Source organism: Ovis aries, chromosome 15, assembly GCF_016772045.2.
Source record: "Ovis aries strain OAR_USU_Benz2616 breed Rambouillet chromosome 15, ARS-UI_Ramb_v3.0, whole genome shotgun sequence".
NCBI lineage: Eukaryota > Metazoa > Chordata > Mammalia > Artiodactyla > Bovidae > Ovis > Ovis aries.
In genome coordinates this window covers 81,360,794-81,385,200 of record NC_056068.1, presented here as the reverse complement: position 1 = coordinate 81,385,200, position 24,407 = coordinate 81,360,794, and the positions used below count along the sequence as shown (strand labels likewise).

The following is a 24,407-nucleotide window of genomic DNA, read 5'->3' as shown; positions in this document are numbered from 1 at the left end:
AGACACATGGGAAAAAATTACTTGCAGTATTTTCTGTGAAAAATCTTTATTTTGCTACCATAGTCTCACTAAAAAGCGCAGTCTGGTTATGTTTTGATTTTTCTTAAAGGAAAGTGGTAGTTTAATCATACGGTGCTTGTTTGCTTAGAGCTGACCGTGCTGCTCACTTGCTGACTTCTTTTCATCTCTTGTTCTTCTTATCTTGTGGTTCCCCATGCTGTGTTTAATGTCTTTTAAGCAGTGAAAGCGGAGAAGGCAATGGCACCCCATTCCAGTACTCTTGCCTGGAAAATCCCATGGACGGAGGAGCCTGGTGGGCTGCAGTCCATGGGGTCGCTAAGAGTCAGGGCTGAGCGACTTCACTTTCACTTTTCACTTTCATGCACTGGAGAAGGAAATGGCACCCCACTCCAGTGTTCTTGCCTGGAGAATCCCAGGGACGGGGGAGACTGGGGGGCTGCCGTCTGTGGGGTTGCACAGAGTCGGACACGACTGAAGCGACTTAGCAGCAGCAGCAAGCAATGAAAGGAAAGTTTCCTGCTTTATAAATCTCTGGGTCACAGGCTATATTCTGACTCTGGCCCTGCTCCTCTGTCCAGCAGATATAGATAGGGCAGATCTTTCCTTGTTTGTTTTGATTTTAGTGCCGATTTTAGCTCCCCCAGAGGAAGTGACGTGGCTAGAAAAGAACTTTGCAGTTACACAGCGTTAAGGACAAACCTGCCAGTGAGAGGTAGGCACAGCCCCTCCGTGACCTGTGATTCAGGGGGCATTTAACAGAAGGCCCTGCACGGCTTTCAGCGGTGGCTTCAGTGTCGGATAAAGTCATCGTGAAGTTCCTGAGTCCTCCTGTAGGATAGAGGAATTGATCGCCCTTTCAGGATATGAGTGTGGTTCACAGAGGGCTGGGCTGCAGCTCAGCCCAGGACATACAGGGGCCTGCCAGTCACCCAACAGATGATTGTGGGTTGGTATTCACAGTCAGATTGACTGTTTTGGGCCCCTCACGCTAGGGTGAAAGGCTCAGTAGTCCATTCCCAGCCATAAGAGCCGTCTAGCTTCACCCCGACCTCTCATCACTAGTTCACAGACCTCGGTGCGCATTGGAAGCACCCAGGCAGCTTTGCGAAGTGCAGATTCCCGGACCTCGCCTCACGCCTGCCAGATCAAAGCCTTTCTAGGTGTGGGGCAGAGACTGCACCTTTAGGAAGAACCCCAGGTGGGCCCTGAGGGGGTTGGATGAGGGTGGTCCAAAGATGCCGGCCTCCGGTTAGAAGGCAAGTAAGTACTAGGGATGTTGTGGACAGCACGTGACTGTGGTGAGCGCTGCTGGGTGGTGTTTCAGGTTGCCAAGAGAGCAGTTCCTGAAAGTCTCATCGCGGGGAAAAGCCTTCCTTTTGTGTCTGTGTGAGGGGACGCAGGCTAGTTACTTTAATCATTTCCCGATAGGTGTATGTGCTGTGCACCTCAGACTTAAAACGGCATCGCACGTCAATTATATCTGGATAAAACTAGAAAAGCGGGAGTAGGAGAAACGCCCATTGTTGTCTGCCCCGGTGTCTGCCCCGGCAGGGCCGAGGACCGGTGCTGGAGAGTCCCCCGGCGGCGCTGAGCCCGGCTGGTCACGGCGCAGGCTGAGGGCTGGTCTGCTCGCGGGCGGACTGGGAGAGTTCCCGCTCTCGGCCCTGGGCCCGGAGTCCCATTGCTCCCCTTCTCGCCCCACAGATGAGTCGGGAGACGAAGAGTCCGTCTCCCAGACCGACAAGACGGAGCTGCAGAACACCCTGCGGACCCTGTCCAGCAAGGTGGAGGACCTGAGCACCTGCAACGACCTGATCGCCAAGCACGGCACGGCGCTGCAGCGCTCGCTCAGCGAGCTGGAGGCCCTGCGGCTGCCGGCCGAGAGCAGCGAGAAGATCAAGCAGGTCAACGAGCGCGCCACGCTCTTCAGGATCACGTCCAACGCCATGATCAACGTGAGCGCCCTGCGCGAAAGGCCGCTCCGCCACGTGCCGGGGAAAGGCCGCGCCCCCCTCCCCCACCCCATGCTGGAAGGCTGTGATTGGCAAAGCGTAGACCATAGGTCCTGCCTCCTGGTTCAAGGGATTTGAGCTGCAGCGTCTGTTGCGTGAAAGTGAATGGGGTGCAGGGATATAGTGACCTTGCGTGCTGCCCTGCTCGAGTCATCAGGAGGGCGCTGCCCAGCCAGGCTTCTACCCCAGCAGGGCCTCTGATGGTAACGCTGAGTCCTCCACCTCTCGGGTTTCGACTCTTTCTTTCTCTTTTCCTTTCTTTCTTTGTTTTTCTTTCTTCCTCCCTCCCTCCTTATCTGTTTTTCTTTATCTGTTGGAACTGAAAGATCTTCATGGATCCTTCCCACCTTTCTGTTCTTTGAGATTTCCATTGGAGTCTGACCCCTGCTTTGCTAGTGCATGCTGGCCTGCAGTGTGGTAAGTGGGGGCCTGGGTCAGGTATTACTGAGAACCTTGGAATCCGGGTGAGTCTCACCTTTAGTCTTTGAGAGGTGAGGGAGCTCTAGGTGATAGAGCTTCCCTGGTGGCTCAGATGGTAAAGAGTCTGCCTGCAATGTAGGAGACACGGATTTGATCCTTGGGTCTGGAAGATCTCTGGAGAAGGAAATAGCAACCAACTCCAGTATTCTTGCCTAGAGAATCCCATGGACAGAGGAGCCTGGCGGGCTACAGCCCATGGGATTGCAAATAGTCAGACACAACTGAGCAACTAACACTTCAGCATACTTCTAGGTGATAAGACGACACACTCAACCTTGGGCACTTTTCTTTTCAAAAGAAGGGACCCGTGCTTCTGCCCCCTTGTGACTCGTAGCTCGGGTGACTGTCATGGGTCTGTGGGATGCTTGGAGGCAGGGCTCCAGGTAAATCCAAAGTCCCACTGGCGCTGGTGATGTGGGGCACATACTGGGTGATAGGTATGGAATGAGTGCAGAGTCTATAAACAGTGCCACGCCCCCTCTGCTGGAGACTGACCCTCACCTGGCAGGTTATGTTAGTCAGCTTCCAGGTAGGAACACGAGAGCGTAGTTCTCAAGGCACATGAGAAGTCTGCTCTGTGAGAAAGGGCTTACACAGGTGGTGCTTTTGTTTTCCTGTCTACTTAAACGGGAGGAACTTAACACTTCCCGATAGCTCAGTTGGTAAAAGATCTGCCTGCAATGCAGGAGGCCCCGGTTTGATTCCTGCGTCGGGAAGATCCCCTGGAGAAGGGAAAGGCTGCCCACTCCAGTGTTCTTGGACTTCCCTTGTGGCTCAGCTGGTAAAGAATCTGCCTGCAATTCGGGAAACCTAGGTTCGATCCCTGGGCTGGGAAGATCCCTGGAGGAGGGCATCGCAACCCACTCCAGTGTCCTGGCCTGGAGAGCTCCATGGACTCAGCCCATGGGGTGAGAAAGACCTGGACTCAGCTAAGCTGCTTTCACACTGCCTTCAGTAGGGCCAGATTTTTTCCCTTGTTGAAGAAGTGGTAGCGATTCTGTTTAGAACTAGTTTAGTTTGTGCAAGGGAAGTTCTACTTTCCTGCATTTAAAATCCCTTAATAGAAAGCTGTGGTGACGTTTATTTCCGTGCCCTGTTCTGAAACGCGGAGCACTCTTCTGTGCTCTGACCCACACAGAGGTGAGGAGGGAAGCTGTTCTGTCCATTGCAGGGCTGGGGGCAGGTCAGCGCCTCCCAGCAGCGCCCGTCCGCGTTCGGGCGGGCACCTGTGTCTCTAAGTCCGGTCCTGTGCTCTTTCCAGACTCTTCCACCTCTCGGTGCCTGTTTTTCAGTCCCCCTGTGATCAGGAAAACTCATGAATCATACAGGGCATTTAATCAATAGTACATAAATATATGTACGAAATAGAACAGCTCAGGAAACAGTCGTATGTTGCCTTTTATTCAAGTCTGCTCCCATGTCAATTTTTTTTCTACTATGATAAGTATTTGCTACATAAAACACCTCTTGATTTAAAAATGTCTCATAAACCGAAACTTTATTTTGAACTTTTTCTTGAAAATATGCTTGTCTTTGTTCGTGGGGAGAACCCTTCTTCCCTAGGTTCTAGGTGCCCCGTTGGTGCCAGTTCTCATTCTCTTCTCCAGAGTGCGCTGCCTGTGCCCCTTTTGTAGCCAGTTGTTGCTGGAAAGGCGTTTTTTTTTTAATCCATGTACTGTTTCCTAGGGGATAATGGCAAGGCCTGAAAAGTGCTGTGTAGCACATCACGTCTCAAAACAGGCAGTGTCCGTGCAAAGGAAGAGTGCGTGAGTTCGCTCAGCTGCCTGCTTGCTTAGGGTGCAGCTCTTGCTGCCAGGGTGGGTCTCTAAGCAGCGGAGTGAATTCGACACTGTGCTAGTGTATCCATTTTCTAACTCAGTGAACACGGTTGAGCACCGTCTGTGTTCTAGGCCCAGTGCTCGGGGATATGGCTGTGGTCCCTGCCCTCAGGGAGATTACTCTCCGTTTAGGGGCCAAGAGGTGAACAGATGGTTACGGAGTGTGCTGAGCGCCCCGACAGATGTGGGCACAGGTTGCTGTGCTGTAATCCTTGGGGGGGGTCCAGCTCAGACCGGGAGGATTCGAGAAGGTAACACCTCAGTTAAATGCTGGAGGGCCTGAGAGAGTCTTCCTGTAGAAAAAAGGCACCCCTGATTCAGGGCCGTGGAGTCCAGCGGCCCCAGTTAACCATCTCTATAGCCGGGGGTGCCTCCTTCCTCTGTGACCCCAGTTCCGTTTCTGTAAGTGGCGATGGTCCTGCTCTTGCGGTGTGGAAAGGCTTTCATGAGCTCATGGGTGTCGAGAGGTGGGCACAGTGCCCGGAATGCCCTCACCTCTTGCTGACCAAGTTGTCGCTGGTCTCGGGACGTGGGTGAGGAGCCGGTCCCCGTGTGGCGGGTGCGCATCCTGCCCTGAAGGGTCTGCGAGCCTCTCCGGTGGAGGAGGGAGCCGAGAGAAGGCTGAAGAGGCGTTCAGGTGGGCGGGGATGCTGTGTGTGCAGATCCTGCATGGGCTTGGCAGGGGGTGGGTTAGGAGGGGACGAGGCTGACTTTGGTGCAGGCGTAACTAGTCACGGTCACCTTATTCAGTGATGACTCTGAGCCAAGTCTTTCTGAGAGCTTTACCTGTTTCTGTTGAGCAACGCTGTGAGAGCGCTGCGGTTGTCATTCTTGCTTCACAGATGAGGACGTGAGGCACCTCTCTGTTTAATCAGTTGCCAAAGAGTCCAGTTAGACAGTGGGATGGAGCTGTGACGACCCAGGGTATGTTCTCTGTGCCGCCTCGATTACGGAGGTTGGAAAGAAGTGTGAAGATCCCAGCAATATCAAAGAACAGTCCGTAGGCTCTGATCGTTGGACTCGGGGAGGGAGGAAGACTCAGAATCCAGGAAGCCCCTTGCTTCTCTGCCAGTGAGAAGATGCCAAGTCAGAAAGGGAGCGCGGTGAGCCCGGTAGGGGCCCAGTGATGTTGAGCTTACTTTGAGCTGTTGGGTAGGCAGTTGGGTAGTCTGACCTGTGGCTCCCTGAGCACAAAGCCGGAGCTCCTGACTCCATAGGCCTTAGTCCATAGGTCAGGGCTGAAACCGTGGCAGCAGATATTCTGTTTACCTTTTAGTTTCTCTTTAGCATTGTCTAGACTTTTAAGCTTCCGTTGCTTCCTTTCTCCATTTATTTATTGAGCAAACTTTATGGACTCCCACTGTGTACAAAGCGGCCAAGTTAGGAGCTGGAGATAAGCATGTGAATAAGCTATAAATGGTATCTTCAAGTCACTCATGATCCATCTGGAGAGAAAGTCACGATCGGATGCTGTGAAATAGAAATATGTGCAAAGCGCTGCGGAAGCAGAGGAGAGCCTGGCTCCTCTGGGCATGGGGGCAGGGGGTGTCACGGAGAAGTAACTTTGCCATAGGTCTCAAAGAATGAGGAGTACTTGGCCAAGTTGAGGAAGGGGGGCGGAGGGCATCCTAGGCCACGCGAACAGCTCCGGCGGAGATCTGCGTGTCTGAGAAGGGTGCGCAGCCTGGGGGCTCTGTGACGGGGTGGGGCCGCCGGGGCCCTTTGTGTCCGCAGCCAGCTGTCTGGCCTGGGTCTGAAACCCACACGGAGCCTGGGGTGGGACTGAGCGCAGGAGCCTGGGGTGGGACTGAGCGCCGACGGGTTTGTGTCCTCTCTCAAGGTCACATAGGCGTCGGCTTTTTGAGGTCGGTGGTTCTCTTAGGGACTGATATACAAACCAAGGAAGTTCCCCCATTCGGGGTGATGCGGTGCAGGCTCAGCTGTTGAGTTCCTCTGCTGTGGGCGGCTTGAGTGTGGTCAGGAATGGGTCGGAAGCCACACTTGGCGCCCCAGGCTTTCTTTGCCCTCCGGGTCAGCAGGCCTCCTCTGGAGCAGCCCCCGTGCCGCCACAAACCTGGGTCTAGGCTTGCTGCTCAGCTGGCATCCGTGTGGTCCTCACGACCAGGAGAATGCTGAACCACCGTGACAGCCACACTCGGCGCTTTCCGTTTATTTTCTGCGTTGATCACTGCACTTCACTGGCTCGGGCTCCCAGAGCGAGGTTACTCAGCGGGCTCCCAGAGGCAGGGGGCCTCTGACTGGTCGCGGTGAGGGGACCCTCGTGCGCTTTGTCTCCGTGCAGGCCTGCAGAGACTTCCTCGCGCTGGCCCAGAGCCACAGCAGGCGGTGGCAGAGGTCGCTGCAGTACGAGAGGGACCAGCGCATCCGCCTGGAGGAGGCCCTGGAGCAGCTGGCGAAGCAGCACAACCACCTGGAGAGGGCCTTCCGGGGGGCCACGGTGCTGCCTGCAGGCGCGCCCGGCGCCGGCCCCGGCAAAGGTGGGGGGCCGGGGGCTCGGGGCGGGGGCGTCCGACCGGCCAGTGGCCCCGGCAGAGGTGGGGGGACTGGGGGGCTCGGGGCGGGGGTGTCCAACTGGCCAGTGGCACCGGCAAAGGTGGGGGGCTCAGGGGCCGGGGGGCTCGGGGCGGGGGGGACGTCCGACCAGCCAGTGGCCCCGGCAAAGGTGAGGGGCTTGGGACGGGGTGTCCTACCGGCCAGCAGGCCTCGCACAGCGGACAGCGGAGCCCTGGGTCCCTGGCGTCGGCGCCTCACGCGAGTCGGGATTCAGCCCTCCGTGTGCCCTGCTGTCCTTGTTCCCGTGTGTGTGGTGCGTGTGTAGAAGGCCTGCCTGCCAGGTTTCGATAAATGTCGCAAAGTGAACAAACGCGGCTCGTCCCTCTCCCAGCAGATCAGCCCTGCTCCGGCAAAGGAGACCTGAGTGACGAAGATGACGAGAACGAGTTTTTTGACGCCCCTGAGATCATCACTGTGCCCGAGAACCTGGGCCACAGGTGAGTCAGGCTTGACTGCCCTCCCCGTGCCCAGCCGTCGGGAGGCAGGACGTGTGTCAGTGGGAGTGTCCTGCTTGTTTCCCACGGCCTGGACTCTTGGCCCTAAGTACCTGGGAGAGTGTCTGTCTTTACTGAGCAGCTTCTCCAGGGACATTTATTCCTACGCACGCTTTCCTAAGTGTCGTTTCTCATTCACTCGTGAATAAGTTTGTGCAGTATCCTTAGCGTTCTGCTTTGTAAAGACATGGCAAGGACCACCGTCTAGTTCTGATCTTATTCTCATCCCCATCCGTTTCCCGCCCGTGCAGACGCACCGGCAGCAACATCAGTGGAGCCAGCAGTGACATCAGCCTCGATGAGCAGGTAACTCTCACCTGGGGTGATGAGCAGGTAACACCCACCTGGGGTGATGAGCAGGGACGGACTGAGTATGTTCCCAGGGATGTGCTTGTAAAGCACGAAGAGGAACAGGAGACACCGATTTTTCTTGTTTTAGCGTGGGGGGAAGGGAGGCCTAGGAATACTGGGTTTCCTGTTCTCTGCAGGCCCCTGAATGGCTTTGTGTTTGCTCTCAGTACAAGCACCAGCTGGAGGAGACCAAGAAGGAGAAGCGGACACGGATACCTTACAAGCCGAACTACAGCCTCAACCTGTGGAGCATCATGAAGAACTGCATTGGCAAAGAGCTTTCCAAGATCCCCATGCCGGTGAGGGTCTCACACGCCGGGGCCCCTCAGGCCCGGGGCGCTGCCGGGACAGCCCCGCCCTCCCGCATGGCCACCTGCGGCATGACCTGTGTTATCCACACTGTCATAGACCATCGCCTAGAGCCAGGGGCTTCGATTTCAGCTAGGTTCCTGGTATGCTTCCAGATCAGCAAGAATCAGATGCGTTGTTCAGAAGCAGTGATTTATGAGCAGATTCCTAGGCCAGATGTGCTGGGGCCATGCAGAGATAAATTTAGCATCGTTTCTGTTTTCACGAACCGTGTAGTTCAAGAGACAGGCGCGGAGACAGGTAGAGGCCATTGCTTTCTGTGACCGTCTGGTGGGCAGTGCTGCACGCACAGAGGCTTGGGGAGTGCAAAGCAGAGCCATTGATTCCAGGGAGGAAGCCGGAGCCCGTCTCTGGGGAACAGTGGCGTTTGTGCTGACGTCCCTGCCTCCCATCAGGCCCACTTCCCATTTGTCCAGACTTCTTTAGAAGGGGATGGGTTTAGGATTGCAAATGTAGTCCCGTTGCCACTTCCCTGGGAATCCTTTGCTCGCTGCTCCCTGCTCTGAATGGAGCCCAGCTCCCTCGGGCCTTGCCCTCCCCGCAGGGAAGCGGCAGCCTGTACACAGGCAGTGTGCCCCCCGGGGGAGCCACCTCAGGTCCGCACCGACTCCTCGGTTTGCCCCCTGCGGCGTTGGCCCACGCTGCTCTCTGCCCGCGCTTCCCTCAGCTCCCACCCGCCCTTGCCAGTCTGCTGTTGCCCTGGCGGGTGCCTGTTCTCCAGAGCCGTCTGTCAGCCCCCTTCACCCAGGCATCGCGTCAGGGCAAGCCGTCTCAGCTCTGTGTTCCAGCAAGTGCCCCTGTTTATTTTTGGGCAGTGGGTTTCACTTCCTCTTTCATCCCCTGAGCATTTACTGGCGGCCAAGCTGCCCAGGGCTGTATCAGTTAGGTACAGGTTCAATTTAACGAGTCCAGAATACGTTGGTTTAGACCAGGGGTCAGCAGACTGTGGCCTTGGGGCAAATCTTGCTGCCCTCTGTGCAGCTCACAAGCCAGGCATCGTTTCATATTTTTAAATGGCTAGAAAATATCAAAAAGAGGCCAATATTTTGTCATCTGAAAATCACACGCAGTTTAGATGCCAGTGTCCTGGCGGTTTTATTGGAACACAGCGAACTCGCGTTCATGCACTGATGACCTGTGGCTGCTCTACTTCCAGAACAGCAGTGCTGAGTGGGTGTGGCAGAGGCCACATGCCCCTCACAGCCCAGATATTTACAGTCTGGCCTTTCACAGAAAAAGCTGGCCTACAAATATGAGCTTCAGTCACCGTCACGCTGGAGTCCAGAAGCAGGTGGTCGGGTTCTGGTTGGTGCTCCTGCTGTGACCAGGCGCACCCTGCCCCGTGGCCTTGGCTCCTGGGCGCTGGGGGGCTGCTGCAGCCCTGGCCCTCAGCGGGGGGGGGGGGGGGGGGGGGGAGACGGCACGCCTGCCTTTTCGGGGTGCTTCCTGCAAACTGCGTGAACCATCCCCTTCAGTCTCTCTATTTACTCTGAACTCAGTTGCGTGGCCTCAGCTAGCTGGAGATCATGACTTCTGTTTTTGATGGTGTGGCTGGTATGAGAACTGGGGATTCCACTGCCTGTGGATGAAGGGGAGAGTGGAGTGTGGGGGGCTGAAGGTTCTGCCCGCGCGCCGTCCGGAGACAGAGGCTCCCGGCCGCTTGGGGCCTACGGAGCAGTAAGTGGTTCTGCCTCCCGTGAACGGCGCTCTGCCCAGCCTGTCTTACCAGTTTTCATACCCCTGATGCGTAGCCAGGGCCTGGCACGTATATATCGTTCAGCAACTGTGAATCTTGGAAAACAAATAGATTTGTCTGTAAGTGTGTAGAACTTTTGGTAGAAAAAGACTCCCCTCCAGACCGGAAAGGGCCGTGAGTAGGCACCGTGGAGGGAAACAAAATAATTGGTTCACGGAGTGGGGATGGGGGTCTTGAAGCCCCACTTTTCTGGCCCAGCGCCCTAAAGAAGTGGTAGGAAAGGGGGCTGGAAAGGCCAGTCATCGCCGTGGAAGTTCAGTTCCTGCTCAGAGGAGCGTCCGCGTCCAGGTGGCCCCCGTCCCCGTTGGTTCCTGCTGGTGCTGCCGCAGCCTAGCCCTCACCCTTCACCTGCCTGTGCCGAGTTGCAGGAGGCCGAGCCCCCAGGCGATTTCTTCCCATCTGCGGGCCGGGGCGCCCGGGCAAGGCCCCAAAAAGCGTCTGGAGTGGGCAGGAGGAGGGAGGCGCCCAGGGAGCTCCCCGCGGCTGCATCCTTCTGGGCCGTGCTCCCGCTGGATGGGCCCAGAGGCCTCAGCTCCTGCCCGGGCCTGTGGCTCTATGCAGCAACCCCATGCGTACCTCGACCCCTGCAGCCTGCCGACGGCTTCCTGCTGCTGTCTGGGCTGTCTCTTGCGCTGCCCCGCTCTCCATTGACCATGTCGCTGATGTCCGCTCCCTTCCACTTCGAAGTCTCAGATTTCTCTCTCCCGCGTGAGGCCTCTGAGTGGTAAAAAGACCAGGAGGAAAAGCCTGCCTGCTCTCGGGGACGCTGTGGGTCCTGGCACAGCTCTCAGGGGCCAGGCCGTGCGTGTGGTGAGTGGTGATGACTCGAGGATGCGCCGACCCTCAGCTGCGGGGCTGACCTGTCCGTGGCTGCCAGCGGAGCGCACCCCGCCCCACTCTCCCCAAAACGTGTGCAAGTGTTATTGCAAGTCGGCTGCAGCTCAGCCCCTGAGAGGTTTTGTCTGCGTAGTTAACAAGTGCTCGCTTTTGAAAGACCTGGAGAATTCGCATTCTGTGCATCCGCTCCCCCTCACCCCCTGTGTGCGTTTTTCTCATCACACAGCTCTTCTCTCCACGGACGAGGTGGCGCTGGAGTGTGACTTGAAGACTTTAGTTGAGGCACGGTAGATCGTCCTTCCCCACTGGGAAATTTTCACAGGGAAATGCTTGGTTCATTTCTCAGAAAAAAAACAGGCCCTTTTAAAAAATATATAAATGCATAGGAAAAATATGAAACTGTTAAGGATGGTTATCTTTGGGTGATGTTATTTCAAGTAGGTTTTTTTTTTTCCTTTAAACTTTGTTTCTTCAAAGTGTCATAGTGAAAATTACAAGATATTCCGTAATTGGGAGGACAGTAAATATTAGGGTAGTATGTGACTCAGAGAGATTGGCGGGCAGGAGGTTGGATAAAAGTGCAGAAAAAGACAGGAAAAGAGGTAGGACTCTAGGAAAGAAAAGTGTCATTATTGCTTGTTTCAGTAAGCAGACGGTGCTTTCGGTCAGCTTCATTCGGTACAAAGGGCTGTTTTTTCTTCCGTCTTCTCTTCTCTGGACTCAGAACTTGAGCTGGTTTTCAGGCTTGTTTAGCTGTGCTGCTGACTAAACAGCGTGACAGGCTAACCTGGGAACCTAACCCCTTTTGATAATAAGATTTTAAACAGTAAAGTCATGATGCGTTCCAAACAGTCATCTTAGAAGCTGCCTCTCTGGGAGTGGGGAGAACGAGTCTCTCCTGCTCACTCCACTGCCCCTGGGCGTTGTGCGGGGCCTGGCACCCCTGAGTCTGCGGCATGTGTGGACACCCCCTCCCCGAGAGAGGCGCACAGACACCCGCTTGCTTCATCCTTCGTCGAGTGTCCTCAAGTTGGCTCTAAAACTTGAGGACAGGAGCACGCAGAGCCCTCTCCCGGCCCCCAGCATGAACACTCCTGGTCCAGAAGCGCAGCTGTGCAGCCTCAGAGGAGAGGGCAGCACCTGGCCTGACAGGGCACTGAGCTGGGTGCAGTGACGGCCCCGTGTGGAGCGGCAGCTGGCCCCTGCAGTGTGCCCCCTGTCAGGACTGCATGCTCCTGGAGTCCGCTAGCTTTCTTCTCCGCAGAAGGGTGGCATGCCCAGCCTCCGCTCTGGGTGTCCTTGTGCTCACGTCCATTCCCCTTCCACTCACTCGATGCCTGTTTGATGCCAGGTGTCCGGGGCCACTGGATAGGCGGTGCTGAGCAGGAGAGGCATGGTTCCCATCTCAGCTTTCAGTTAGCGAATCAGTGCAGGTGGAGACTCCCCAGTCCCAGGCGCGAGCAGCTCACCACGGAGAATGGGCTGTTCTTCGGCTCAGAGCTTAGAGCGTCCCCACTGAGCAGAGGCTGCTTTCCCCAGGGATCTGCTTTATCGTCTTGACGTCTGCGTGTTTCCCCAACTGTGGAGAAAGAAAAGAAGAAACGGTGTGGTGTGCCTGTGCAGGCAAGGCGTTGACATCTGCTCTTTTCCTGACAGGTGAACTTTAACGAGCCCTTGTCCATGCTTCAGCGCCTCACTGAAGACCTGGAGTACCACGAGCTGCTGGACCGGGCGGCCGCGTGCGAGAGTTCTCTAGAACAGCTCTGTTATGTTGCAGCTTTCACCGTGTCCTCCTACTCCACCACTGTCTTCCGCACCAGCAAGCCGTTCAACCCACTCCTCGGGGAGACCTTTGAGCTGGACCGGTTAGAGGAGAATGGCTACCGATCCCTCTGTGAGCAGGTGAAGGAGCCTCAGGACTGTGGCACGCTTCCTGTTGGACGAAGGAGGGGTTTGGGGGGGTTGCTCCCCACCCTGGGTGTTAGCATTTGCAGGAATTCCAGACCCCGTCAGCCCAGACTGCCTTCCTTTCCTTCAGGACTTCAGCCCTGGAGGCCCCAGTGTTCACCTCCTGCTGCGGGTGTGCGCCGTCCAGCGGGAATCTGGGGCGTGACTAGGCAGCCCCTAGGCAGATTCTCTCCTCCTTCCTGCCTGTTCATTTGAGCTCCCGGTCTCTTCCAGGTGAGCCACCATCCCCCTGCGGCTGCACACCATGCCGAGTCCAGAAACGGCTGGACGCTGCGGCAGGAGATCAAGATCACCAGCAAGTTTCGCGGCAAATACCTCTCCATTATGCCCCTCGGTAAGGCCGGCGCCTGGTAAGGGTTGGTGCTCCGGGAAGGAAAGCCTTTCTGGCGGAACAGAGGAGGTCACTGGTTCCGGAGCCGGGAGCCTGGAGGCCTGGTTCGGGCCCTGAACCTGGGAGCCAGCTCTGCAGGTCACATAACTTCTCAGCCATGGGTGAATGAGGGCTGAGACTCTTCAGGGAGCCACTCAGTCACAGGTTCTGTGTCTTCTTAGCTTACGTTTAATGCGTCTTTATCTGGGGGGCTTCCCTGGTGGCTCAGATGGTAGAGAAACTGCCTGCGGTACAGGGGAAGCAGGTTGGATCCTTGGGTCGGAAGGTCTCCTGGAGAAGGGAACGGCAGCCCACTCCAGCGCTCTGACCTGGAGGATCCCGTGGACCGAGAAGTCTCTCGGGTCAGCGAGTTGGGCAGGACTGAGTGGCTGACGCTTTGACACTTCCTTTTACTTTTAAGTGCTGTTTTAGGGCATACATGTCAGCGTGCATTTTAAAAATTGTGTCTGTAAACTGGTGGTGTGCCCCTCGTTCCCTAGCAGGCAGCTTCTCTCCGTAGATCAGATCTCTCCTGTGACTGCAAGGCTAGGCTTCCGGGGAGCCCCTCCCCCTCCCTCCACCAGAGGAGTTAGGTATCGTTTATGTAACAGCCAAACTCCAGGTAAGGTGAAACTTTGTTTTAAAAGATCTTATTGGATTACAAGTTAATTTTGCACCAAGACCTAAAGGATCCCGCCTGGGAATAGGGATAATCCTAGTATGCCATGTAAGCATGTCTGTACTTCAGGCGAGAAGCGGTGGTTATTCAAAAAGTGTAGCAGGCTCTCAGTGCTCTTTGGAAGTTCAGCGAGAGCAGCCACGTTTGACCCTGTACGTGCTGAAGAGCATGTGGTGGTCTGCAGGAAAGGAGACCCAGAGCAGATGGAGGGACCGCACAGCCTGGAGACGGCTGACAGCAGGCCTCTTTGAGGGGCGGAGCTGCAGGGCTGGGCTGTTGCAGGACAGCTTTCTGCCTTGCTCCTCCCGCGCGCTCTCAGAAAACACACAGTGTAGCAGGCGCAGTGCAAACTAGACGTTAGAAAACAATCCAAGGACGTTGGAAGTGAAACTGCAGTGTTAACGTTATTGCTTCGTGGTTAGTACGCAAGAGGCCCCAAGGTGAAAAGGAGACTAAGCGACCTCACACCTAATCTGCAAAACCGGAGTGTCAGTGGCTATGTTGCATGTGAATCTCACCCATGAAGAAGAGTTTCAGAGCACCCTGAGGCTCACTGAAGGGCTGGGTTCTATGTATTTGTTCTGAGTGGGCAAGAGCGGTAGACCTGAATTACCCGTGATCTGCTGCCCATTTTCTCTGTAATTGGACTAACTGCAAATCCCTTAAGGGGTAAATAACTATAGGAACACGATAAAAGCTGTGAATCCGAGTTTTTAAGAGTTCTAAAAAATTCTCTGTTCAGATTCCATTCCTGTGGTTTTTTAAGGATTCGCTGTTTAGTGTATCTACCACACACTAGATGTAGTTCTAAGATGTTTGGGAAAATGTAAGTGAACGAAACAGAGATCTCTGCCTTTGTAGGGAAATTGAACAAAGAATTGACATAGCGACAGGAACCTGAGTACAGAGCATAAAGAGGGACATCTTCCCCAGATGTGGGCCCTGGGGATAGCTGTACTTCATGGCTTTGCGTCCGTGACTTGGAAGGAGAACCGTGCAGTCTAATTTTCACATATTCAGGGATGTTCACCTCTCAGAGGGCAAATTGTTAAGCCGACAGACGTCACTGGTGAAAGAGGTACAGACAGGGTTAAAAGTGCGGCAGATAAAGTGTGAGTATTCTTGTAAAGTAGACTGAAAAGGTTAGAATTCTTGCAATCTGGAAAAAAGAATGCTTCTAGGAAACGCAATTGATGTTTCCAAAATTATGAAGATTGTGGTAGAGGATAAAGATGCGTTTACTCATCCACTCACTTTGGAACTGAGTGGCAGCTTGAAGCCTAAAGAGGTACATTTCAATAAGACTATTCTTTCATAGCTCGGAGCTCTCAGACCTGAGGAGAGTCACGGTCTGAGACTGTGCAGGGACCGCCGCTCAGCTTGTTGGTCTCCGTGTCGGGGGTGCTGGGCTCCACGCACCTTGAATTTGCTTCAGCAGCACTTGGGTCAAAAAATCCTCCTTTTGTATCTTATCCATTTTCCCAGTTTCTCCTTTTGCTTAGAGAGATTCATCCATCTATATTTATTATAATTACTGACTGATTATGTGGGGGTTACATCTGCTGTTTTTTTCTGTAGAGCTTAGGTCTTTTTTGTTCCTCTGTGCATCCAGTAGTCCCTTCTTTGTAGTAAATAGGATTTTTCCAGTTCACCATTTAAATTCCCTGGTTATTTCTTTTACGGTGGTTTTTAAAGATATTTTTGTTGTGGTTACCCTGGGTATTAAAACCTTCTAATAACCTAGTTCAGATTAATACAGCTGAATTTCTACAGTATAGAAAATCTTTGCCCTTGTACGGATCCATTACCTTCCCCTCCCCCTGTGCTTTTATTGTCATACAACCCGTTTTTGTACATTGTAATTCCATCAACATTGTTTTATAACTGTTGCTTTACATAACTGTCTTAATGATGGCTCAGATGATGAAGAATCTGCCTGCAATGCGGGAGACCCAGGTTCGATCCCTGGGTTGGGAAGATCCCCTGGAGAAGGGAATGGCTACCCACTCCGGTATTCCTGCCTGGAGAATTCCATGGACAGAGGAGCCTGGCAGGTGACAGTCCATGGGGTTGCAGAGAGTCAGACACGACTGAGTGACTCAGCACTTACTGGCCTCTTAATTGCTTGAGGTAGATTTAAGTTACCGTCTCATGTGTTTTCATTTCAGCCTGAAGGTCTTCCTTGAGTATCTCTTGAAGATGAGATCTGCTAATGATGAGTTCTTTCGGCTTTGTTTTTCTGGGAATGTCTTGCGTCCGCCTGTGTGTGTGAAGGATGGTTTTGCTGGACGGGGCCTTCTGGGCCTGGTGCTCTTCGTCTTTCAGCCCCTCGGCTGTGTCCTGCCGCGGCCTCCGGCCCCCTGGCCTCTGCGGGGCCCTTGCTCACGCTGTTCCTTGCAGGCTGGACGGCTCCCTTTGGCTCTTTCTCATTGGACTGTGGCGGGGGTGTGTGGCGCTCTCTGAGTTGATCCTGCTTGGCATCCAGTGAACTTCCCGGATGTGCAGACGCGTGCTTTTCGTCAGACCTGGGGAGTTTTCGGCCGTTATTTCTTCAAGGGCTCCGAATGTTATCACCACTTCTGGCAGCTGTTGTGTTAAATAATTGCCACTGAGTGTTTTGATACGTGCCCCAGGAAAGAAGCTTTTTGAAGTGAGCTGGTGCTGAATCAGATCCAATAAAGATCAGCCCTGTGAGTGGGACTTAACAGGGGACTGCCAGACAGGTCAGATAATGACAACTTTGGAGCTGGGTTCTGGGGGGCTTCATGCCGCTCTACCCTCTTCAGTGCTTGCTGGCCTGCTGGCTGGTCTTCCTGGTTATCATGACGGTGAGGCTACCAGTTTCCAAGGCTTCTGCTGAGCTGGGGAGAGGACGATAGGACAAGATACAATGCCACACAGCTCATTTTGCTGCTGAGATTCAGCCCTTTTTCTTGAATAAATGCTTCTTGGATTACTGTAAGCCTTTGGTTAATTTCCAGAGTTATGAAGAAGTTGATTCAGATCATTTTTGCTGTCCAGGGGCCCAGCTGAGGCACCACACTGGCAGACACCTCCAGGACCCTCATGAGTAACAGAGACACTGTCACTTGGGAAATTGCAAGGGTTTAAATGTCAGACAAAGACCAGACGAATTCTTTATTGTACGACACAGCCTGGTGAACCAGTTCTGTCTGATCCTTCAGCCCTTGGTCTATCCACTACTCCTCTTTATTATTACTATTTTTTTCTATTAAGGCTCAAAGGTAGGGACTTCCCTAATGGTCCAGTGGCTAAAACTTGGCCCTCCAATGCAGTGGGTGCGGGTTCAGTCCTGGTCTGGCAGCTACGATCCCACACGCCTCGAGGCCAAAAGACCAACGTGTAAAGCAGAAGCAGTTTTGTAACAGATGCAGTAAAGACTTAAAAAAGCTAAAGGGTTATTTTTTAGAAAGGCCCGTACAGGGATGGGTGACTCTCTTAAAGTCACACAGCCAGTTACTCACAATGGGGCGTGTCCTCAGTGCTGCCCACCAACGTGCTCTTTCCCACAAGGCAGGTTTTTTCATGTTGGGATAGATTTGACCTGCTCTTCTTAATTCTGCTGCTAGTATGGCAGGCATAGTTAGTGAAGACTGGGGTTTTTGCTTTCATTTTCATTTCTACTGTTGCAGAATACTATTTCTCAGTTAAGCGGTATCAGTTGTTAGTGTTCATCATCCTTAATTATATTTTATTCATATTTAACAAATTTAAAAATCAAGTGAAAAGTTCAGTGCTTCCAACGTTTGTAAAGATTGTAAGTCCTTTCTGATGTACTGTTTTCTTTTTAAAAGTAAGAAGTATTGATAGAGTAAAATCAGCCCTTCGTTATTTCCAGCCAGCACGTGCTGTTTTTCTAGCGTCCGGCTTAATGTGTGCCGCGCTCTGCTTCTAGGTAGCATCCACTGTATTTTCCATGCAACGGGGCACCACTACACGTGGAAGAAAGTGACCACAACAGTGCACAACATCATCGTGGGCAAACTGTGGATCGACCAGGTGAGCAAAGGGCCTCTGAGCGCTTCCGAAGCCCAGAAGTGCCCTCCTGTCCATCTCTGCGGGGCTCAGGACGCGGGACCTGGACCCAGACGGCCGCTCCTGCTCTCTGTGTTACTGAAGGGATTCCTCTCCGGCAGTAACCACACTCCCAACTGCTGACTTTCTGTTCCACAGATTTCCATCTGTAAATGGCCAGGTTACCGCATTCATTGGGTGACTGCTGTCCTAGGACGGTGCTGGGTGCCAGGAAGGCTCCAAGAGAGTAATAAGCAGAGCTCCCACCCTCCGTCGTTTGCGCATCAGACATTTATTGCCGGGTGGAATGCGGGGTCTTTGGCGTACCAAGTCAGATGGGGCATTTTCCCTCAAGAGTTATTTTATCATTGGAGACTTATGACAAATATGTGTAGGATGAAAAGTATTTGACAAAATGATCCGCATAAGAGGTATACTAAGATAGTATCTAATTAATTATCAATTTGCTCTTAAGATAATGGTTGCAGTAAATTTAGGAAAAAAGGGAATATTATCTGAGCAGTGGGAGAGGCTTCATAGTAGGTGTGGGAATGAAACTGAGTCTTCAAGAGTGGATTGGGGTTCACAAGATAGAAGGGAGGAGAGAATGAGACAAATAAGATACAGAAAGGCCCACCACGTGTAGTCTTGGAACTGTGAGTAGAATCCTTTGATTTAAGCACAGAGTTCATGAAGACTACGAGTGGAGGATTGGTTTGGGAAGGTAAATTACTATATGAATATCAGTGTGTATGCTGAAGGTCGAATTACGCCACCTAACGTGGTGCACAATTTAAAATAAAGAAAAAGGTCATTTGGCCTTGATTGCATCCAGGAATACCAAGATGAGAAAAGCATTTCACAGCATCTCAAGAATGACTGAGACCTGAGTCTCCAGTGTACGAGCTCTCAACGTAAGACTGAAAAGAAAGGAATCACGTGGCAGGGGGCTTAGCATGTGTCCAGGTCATTTGGTCCTGATGAGACAATCCACGGTTCTGCTCTTTTCATAGTCTGGTGAAATCGACATTGTGAATCACAAGACGGGAGACAAGTGCAATCTTAAGTTTGTTCCTTACAGCTACTTCTCTCGGGATGTAGCAAGAAAGGTAAGCGAAGTTGGAATTAAAGTGTTCTTCAGCGAGGGCATGTCTTGCAGGGGGTCTGTTCCTTTGGAGCTGGCAGAGACGGATGTGTGTGTGTGTGCAAAAGATAGGAGTGGTAAAGGAGAACCTCGGCAAGAGACAGCAAGTTAGAAAGTGAAAGTCAAGAGCAGTGAGAGGTTAGAGTTGGCCCAGTGGTGAGGGTGCTTTCATTGCTGGGCCCAGGTTCGCTCCCTGGTCGGGGAACTAAGATCCTGCAAACTGAGCGAATGTGGCCAACAAACAGAAAGAACCGTGAGAGCCTGAGAACGGGAAACGCTGCAGCAGGGCCAAGGGAAGGACCGCAGGGAGCAGGCACGGGGGTGCCGCCCCTGTGAAGTCAGGCGAGGCTTCCGTTAGCCCCGCAGCGGAGCTGTGCCGGGAGTTGTGCTGGGGGAGTGAAGAGGTCCGTCTGTGGTCTCCCTGATTTCTGGGGAGAAGAACACAGCGTAATACCCAGTATGATCAGGCCCTTCTGCACACGTCATACGGCAGAAACCGCCGTGCCACAGAGTGCAGCGAAGCCCCGTTCATGACGCTGTTCCTGTGGGCAGTTGAGGCACACGCTCACGGAGTAAGCGAGCGGCTCCCCGGAGTCTGTGCAGCAGGGTGCCAGCCGATACGACCCAGGGGCGCGGGCTCTGTGCCGCCCTCCTGAGCCTGCTCTCCACCCCTAGGTGACGGGGGAGGTGACCGATGCGTCGGGGAGAGTTCACTTCGCGCTGCTGGGCACGTGGGATGAGAAAATGGACTGCTTCAAAGTGCAGCCGGTCCCCGGGGAGAACGGGGGTGACGCCCGGCAGCGCGGCCACGACGCGGAGGAGAGCAGGGTGCTGCTCTGGAAGCGGAACCCTTTACCGTGAGTATCTCGCTGGCCCCTCCCCTGCCCTCCTGCTTCAGTCTGCACGGACCAGCGCCAGTGTGGACGCCTGCAGAGGACCCCAAGGCGGCCCTGTGGGGTGGGGTTGTCAGCTGCTTTGTCCCAGGAGAATTCAAACGACTCAGACCACACCTGCCAAAAAATAATTTGGTGTCTCCTAAAGGTCCTTTGGTGGAGAAGGAAATGGCAACTCACTCCAGTGTTTTCTTGCCTGGGAAATCCCATGGATAGAGGAGCCTAGCAGGCTGCAGTCCATGGGGTCGCAGAGTCAGACAGGACTTGGCGACTGAACATGCACACACCCAGAGGTCCTTCGAATTTTGATTGAGAAGAATATTTTTTTTGTAATTTAGAGCAAAACTGTTCAGAAGTGGCTGAGAGAGAAAGATGCCTACCTCCTGTGGTCTAAAGGCTTATGGCAATATGGCGGTCCCTGAGATAAGGCCCAGGATGTTGGGAGTAATTAAGGTGGAGGCTGCCATCGTTTGATATGTTCAGTCCTTCAGTTCAGTTCAGTCGCTCAGTCGTGTCCGACTCTTTGTGACCCCATGAATCGCAGCACGCCAGGCTTCCCTGTCCATCACCATCTCCCGGAGTTCACTCAGACTCACGTCCATTGAGTCATTGATGCCATCCAGCCATCTCATCCTCTGTCGTCCCCTTCTCCTCCTGCCCCCAATCCCTCCCAGCATCAGAGTCTTTTCCAATGAATCAACTCTTCTCATGAGGTGGCCAAAGTACTGGAGTTTCAGCTTCAGCATCATTCCTTCCAAAGAACACCCAGGGCTGATCTCCTTCTGAATGGACTGGTTGGATCTCCTTGCAGTCCAAGGGACTCTCAAGAGTCTTCTCCAACACCACAGTTCAAAAGCATCAATTCTTTAGAGCTCAGCCTTCTTTACAGTCCAACTCTCACATCCATACATGACCACGGGAAAAACCATAGCCTTGACTAGACGGACCTTAGTCGGCAAAGTCATGTCTCTACTTTTGAATATGCTGTCTAGGTTGGTCATAACTTTTCTTCCAAGGAGTAAGCGAGGACGTTGGGAATAATTAAGGTGGAGGCTGCCATCATTTGATATGTTCAGTCCTTAGTGATGGCCAAGGTTACCCCAGAACGTGGTAGAAAAGAGCAAAAGGAACCAAGTTTGAGGTTTTATTTAGTAGAATGTTTCAGTCTTACCAATTTCGACTGAGCATAACCCACACCTGGGAAACCATCCAGCTGGGGGACCCCGGGAGGAGAGGGGGGACGTGCCTTGGGAGGGCCGGGGGTGTCCCCGCCGGGCCTCTTAATTAGGCGCCCCGACAGGCCCTGTGGACACCTGGGGCTGCATCCCTGGGGCTAGCTCAGCTGCGCTCCAGCCCCCGGGGCACTGGGCCCTGGCGGTGCCCGTCCCTCCCTGACCCCTGCCCTGCAGGAAGAACGCGGAGAACATGTACTACTTCTCCGAGCTGGCTCTGACCCTCAACGCCTGGGAGGCCGGCACCGCGCCCACCGACAGCCGGCTGCGGCCCGACCAGAGGCTGATGGAGAACGGACGCTGGGACGAGGCGAACGCGGAAAAGCAGCGCCTGGAGGAGAAGCAGCGGCTCGCGAGGAAGAAGCGCGAGGCCGAGGCCATGAGGGCCACGGAGGATGGTAAGGGCGCCCCGTCACGTGTCCGCGCCCCGACTGAGGGAGGCGCCCGCGGCCCTGATCCCGCCTCCTGCCCCACAGGCGCGGCCCATGACCCCTACAAGGCGCTGTGGTTCGAGCGCAGGAAGGACCCGGTGACCCGGGAGCTGACGCACATCTACCGGGGCGGCTACTGGGAGTGCAAGGAGCGGCAGGACTGGGACTCGTGCCCCGACATCTTCTGAAGGCGCCGCCGAGGAGGAGGAGCCCGCGGACTGCTGCGGCGCTGCCGCCGAGCTCGTCTGTCTTAACCAATCACTTGTTGCGAATCAGTCACCAGAAGCAGACGCCGTTGGTGGTGATTGGCTGGTTGCCTTAGCTGATTGACCCTGAAATCAACCTTCTGGACCCCGCGTGCGTGTCGGGGAGGCGCCCCCCACGTCCCCAGAGTCGGGGGCCCCACTGGCGCCACCGAGATGCTGGCCCTCACCCCCCGGAGCAGCCACTCAGCCAGGCCCGCAGAGCACGCTGCGGGGCTCCCGGCGCTGTGCAGCGGGAGCTGATCCTCGAAAAAGAAACACGCTCAGACTTGGCGACGGAGCGTGGTGAGCGCCCTGGTGGAGCCGAGGCGTGGCCCAGGAGACTCCTGGGGTTGCACGGGGCGCCCGCGAGGGGCTCGTCTGCAGGACCAGGACGCGCAGAGGCCGTGCTTGGAAGGAAGTGTCTTCGCTCGTGGGCACAGCCCGCTGCTCTCCGCCTTCCCTGACGGCCGCCCGGCCTCTCGGCGGCGCAGGAGGGTCGCCTTTTCCTCGCGGGGTGGGGAGGGGGGGGCCACTTTACGGACTCCCTCAGGCAGAGAGCTTCGGAGAACCCGGAGCACAAGGCCGCGTGGACACGGCTGGCCGCCGCGCTCTCCCGCCCCCTCACCCCACCGTCCCGCCGCCTTCTCTGCGATCCTGGCTGCTCGCTCGCTCGTGTGCGCGCGCGCTCTCTCTCCCTCCAATCTCTGCTCCGGGCACAGTACCCGCTCAGGTTTGTGCCCGAGGGACGAAGCATTACCTGCCCCGTTCTGACAGACTTCAGAATCCGAGAGAAGGCGTTTATCCCGAGTGAGTTTTCACCATCTCTCAGAGCCCACGGACTGAAGCCACTTTTGGAATAATGTGTTAATACCTGTATATTATATATATGTAGAGAAAAGGCCGAATTTTCTGTTTGATTTCCCTCCCTCCCGGTAAGAATCTTGCTCTCTGATCACTTGTCTCCCCGGAACTCTCGGACACTCTCGTGCGGATGGGAACCCCCCTTGGGCGGGCCCGTCGGCGGTCACCCGGCAGGGTCTGTGTCCGCGGGTCGCATCCTGGGCGCCCACTGCCATCTCGGCTCCGCTCTCCTCACCCGCCTCTGCAGGACGAAGCCCTGCCCCTTGCCCAGCGTCCTGTCCTCCTCCTCCGGGGGGAGAGTGGGGAGAGGGGCAGGAGGGGCGTTTCCCGCTGCAGCCCGCCTCTGTCCGCGCGCAGCAGCGCCGCGTAGCTGGTCCTCCTCGCTGGGACCTGGGGCCGGGGAAGAGCCGCGCCTGTTGGGCCCCGGTCTCCTTTTCCTGTCCCGCGTTTCGTTTCAGTTGTCTTCGTTCAGAAATCTGACCCCGTGCCGCCCACCCACCCTTGGTTGAGGATCGCAAATCGAGGTGCCTTCCTTGTCTGCTCTTCCTTGGTGTTCTGTTAGTGTTCCGTACCTGCCGAACCTCAGCCAGCGTGGGTCCCTGGGGGAATCATTCCAGGGGAAGCCGGGCCCGCAGGGACGCTGCCTCCGGGGACTCGCTTCCAGCACGAGCGAGGGGTTACGGCGCCCTGCCTCCTCCAGGGAGGCCCACGGAAGCAGCGACCCGCTCCTGGGGTGGGTGCTTCGGCTGGCGGGACCCCCGGAGACCGAACTCCTGCTCTGTCCGCCCACCCCTGCCTCCTCTATCTGCACTACGTTTCCAGCCTGATCCTCAGAGTCCTGCTCAAGGAAGAAGCTTCGAGTCCTTCAGGTGAAATAAAGTCACACGGACGCAAAACAAAACTATATATATTTTCAGGTTTTTTTTTTTGCCTTATTGTTTTCTTTTTCCAAGAAAACTACTAAATTAAATAATTTTTAAAAAGTCAGATTGTTTGTCTGATTCACTTCTACTGAGTAGGAGGCGGCGGGAAGAGGTGAACTGGCCCCATGGTGATTTGTTTTCTGGGAGTCAGGGACCTTGATCTTCGTGGGAAACGGTGAAAAACTGGGCATGGGCTTCCAGATGTTTGAATTTAACTTCACCCACCTGTATAAATTCTCAGGGTCTTGGCTGATCCACACAGGGATTCAAATTCTGTGTTTTGAAGCATAAGCAAGAGAGGTGATTGGAAGACCTTGGAAAGACGTCAGGACACGGAAAATGATAGTCTAGTTTTTCTCTGCAAAGTTCAAAGAGGGGAGAAGGTGGGCAAAGCCGTGGAAGGGGCTTGGAGACCTTGGAGGAGGCCAGTGCCGATTCCTGGCCTGGGGGAGCGGTCCCTGTCCTCTGAGTCTGTGTCTCTGTGTCCAGGGTCCTGAGACTGGAGCGCTCAATGTTGCCTGACTTCCCCTTAAACAATGTTTAAGACATTCATGATAGTTGTCACGCTGACTATGAAGAAAGACGCCCAGAAAATAAACTAATTTACTCAAGGTCACGTAGTTGATTGGTTAGTCACACCACTGGAATTCCAAGCTGGGTTTGTTTAACCCTGGAGTTTGCGACCTCTGCAACCTTGTGTTCTGTGAGACACTGGGCGGGGAGGCAGCGGGTAGCTAAGTCATTTCCTCCTCCTGGGCTATACATTGTGAAGAAATGGGTACCTCTCTTTCCAGAAGCTTTTAATGTGGATGATACCGTGTGAGGAGGCCTACCTGAAGGAAGGAGCATTCTCAGAGTCCGTCCTCCTGACGCCTTCACTGCTCAAGGCTCTCT

At 54.5% G+C, this 24,407-nt stretch overlaps 1 protein-coding gene across 2 annotated transcripts in view; it reads left to right on the top strand.

Moving 5' to 3' along the window:
* The window catches only part of OSBP (oxysterol binding protein), a 29,420-nt gene extending 5,843 nt beyond the window's left edge, over positions 1-23,577 (top strand). Inside the window, exons 3-14 of one of the 2 annotated variants that reach the window (XM_027979813.3) lie at positions 1,726-1,976; positions 6,654-6,849; positions 7,260-7,362; positions 7,671-7,725; positions 7,938-8,069; positions 12,389-12,634; positions 12,914-13,034; positions 17,666-17,769; positions 18,798-18,893; positions 19,604-19,785; positions 21,231-21,451; positions 21,530-23,577. In XM_027979813.3, coding sequence (XP_027835614.1) covers positions 1,726-1,976; positions 6,654-6,849; positions 7,260-7,362; positions 7,671-7,725; positions 7,938-8,069; positions 12,389-12,634; positions 12,914-13,034; positions 17,666-17,769; positions 18,798-18,893; positions 19,604-19,785; positions 21,231-21,451; positions 21,530-21,672 — 1,850 coding nt within the window. In that variant the 3' untranslated portion in view covers positions 21,673-23,577. Of the gene's footprint in view, positions 1-1,725; positions 1,977-6,653; positions 6,850-7,256; positions 7,363-7,670; positions 7,726-7,937; positions 8,070-12,388; positions 12,635-12,913; positions 13,035-17,665; positions 17,770-18,797; positions 18,894-19,603; positions 19,786-21,230; positions 21,452-21,529 lie in introns of both variants that reach the window. The other variant, XM_027979814.3, reaches the window with a different exon arrangement.
* Positions 23,578-24,407: the final 830 nt, after the last annotated feature.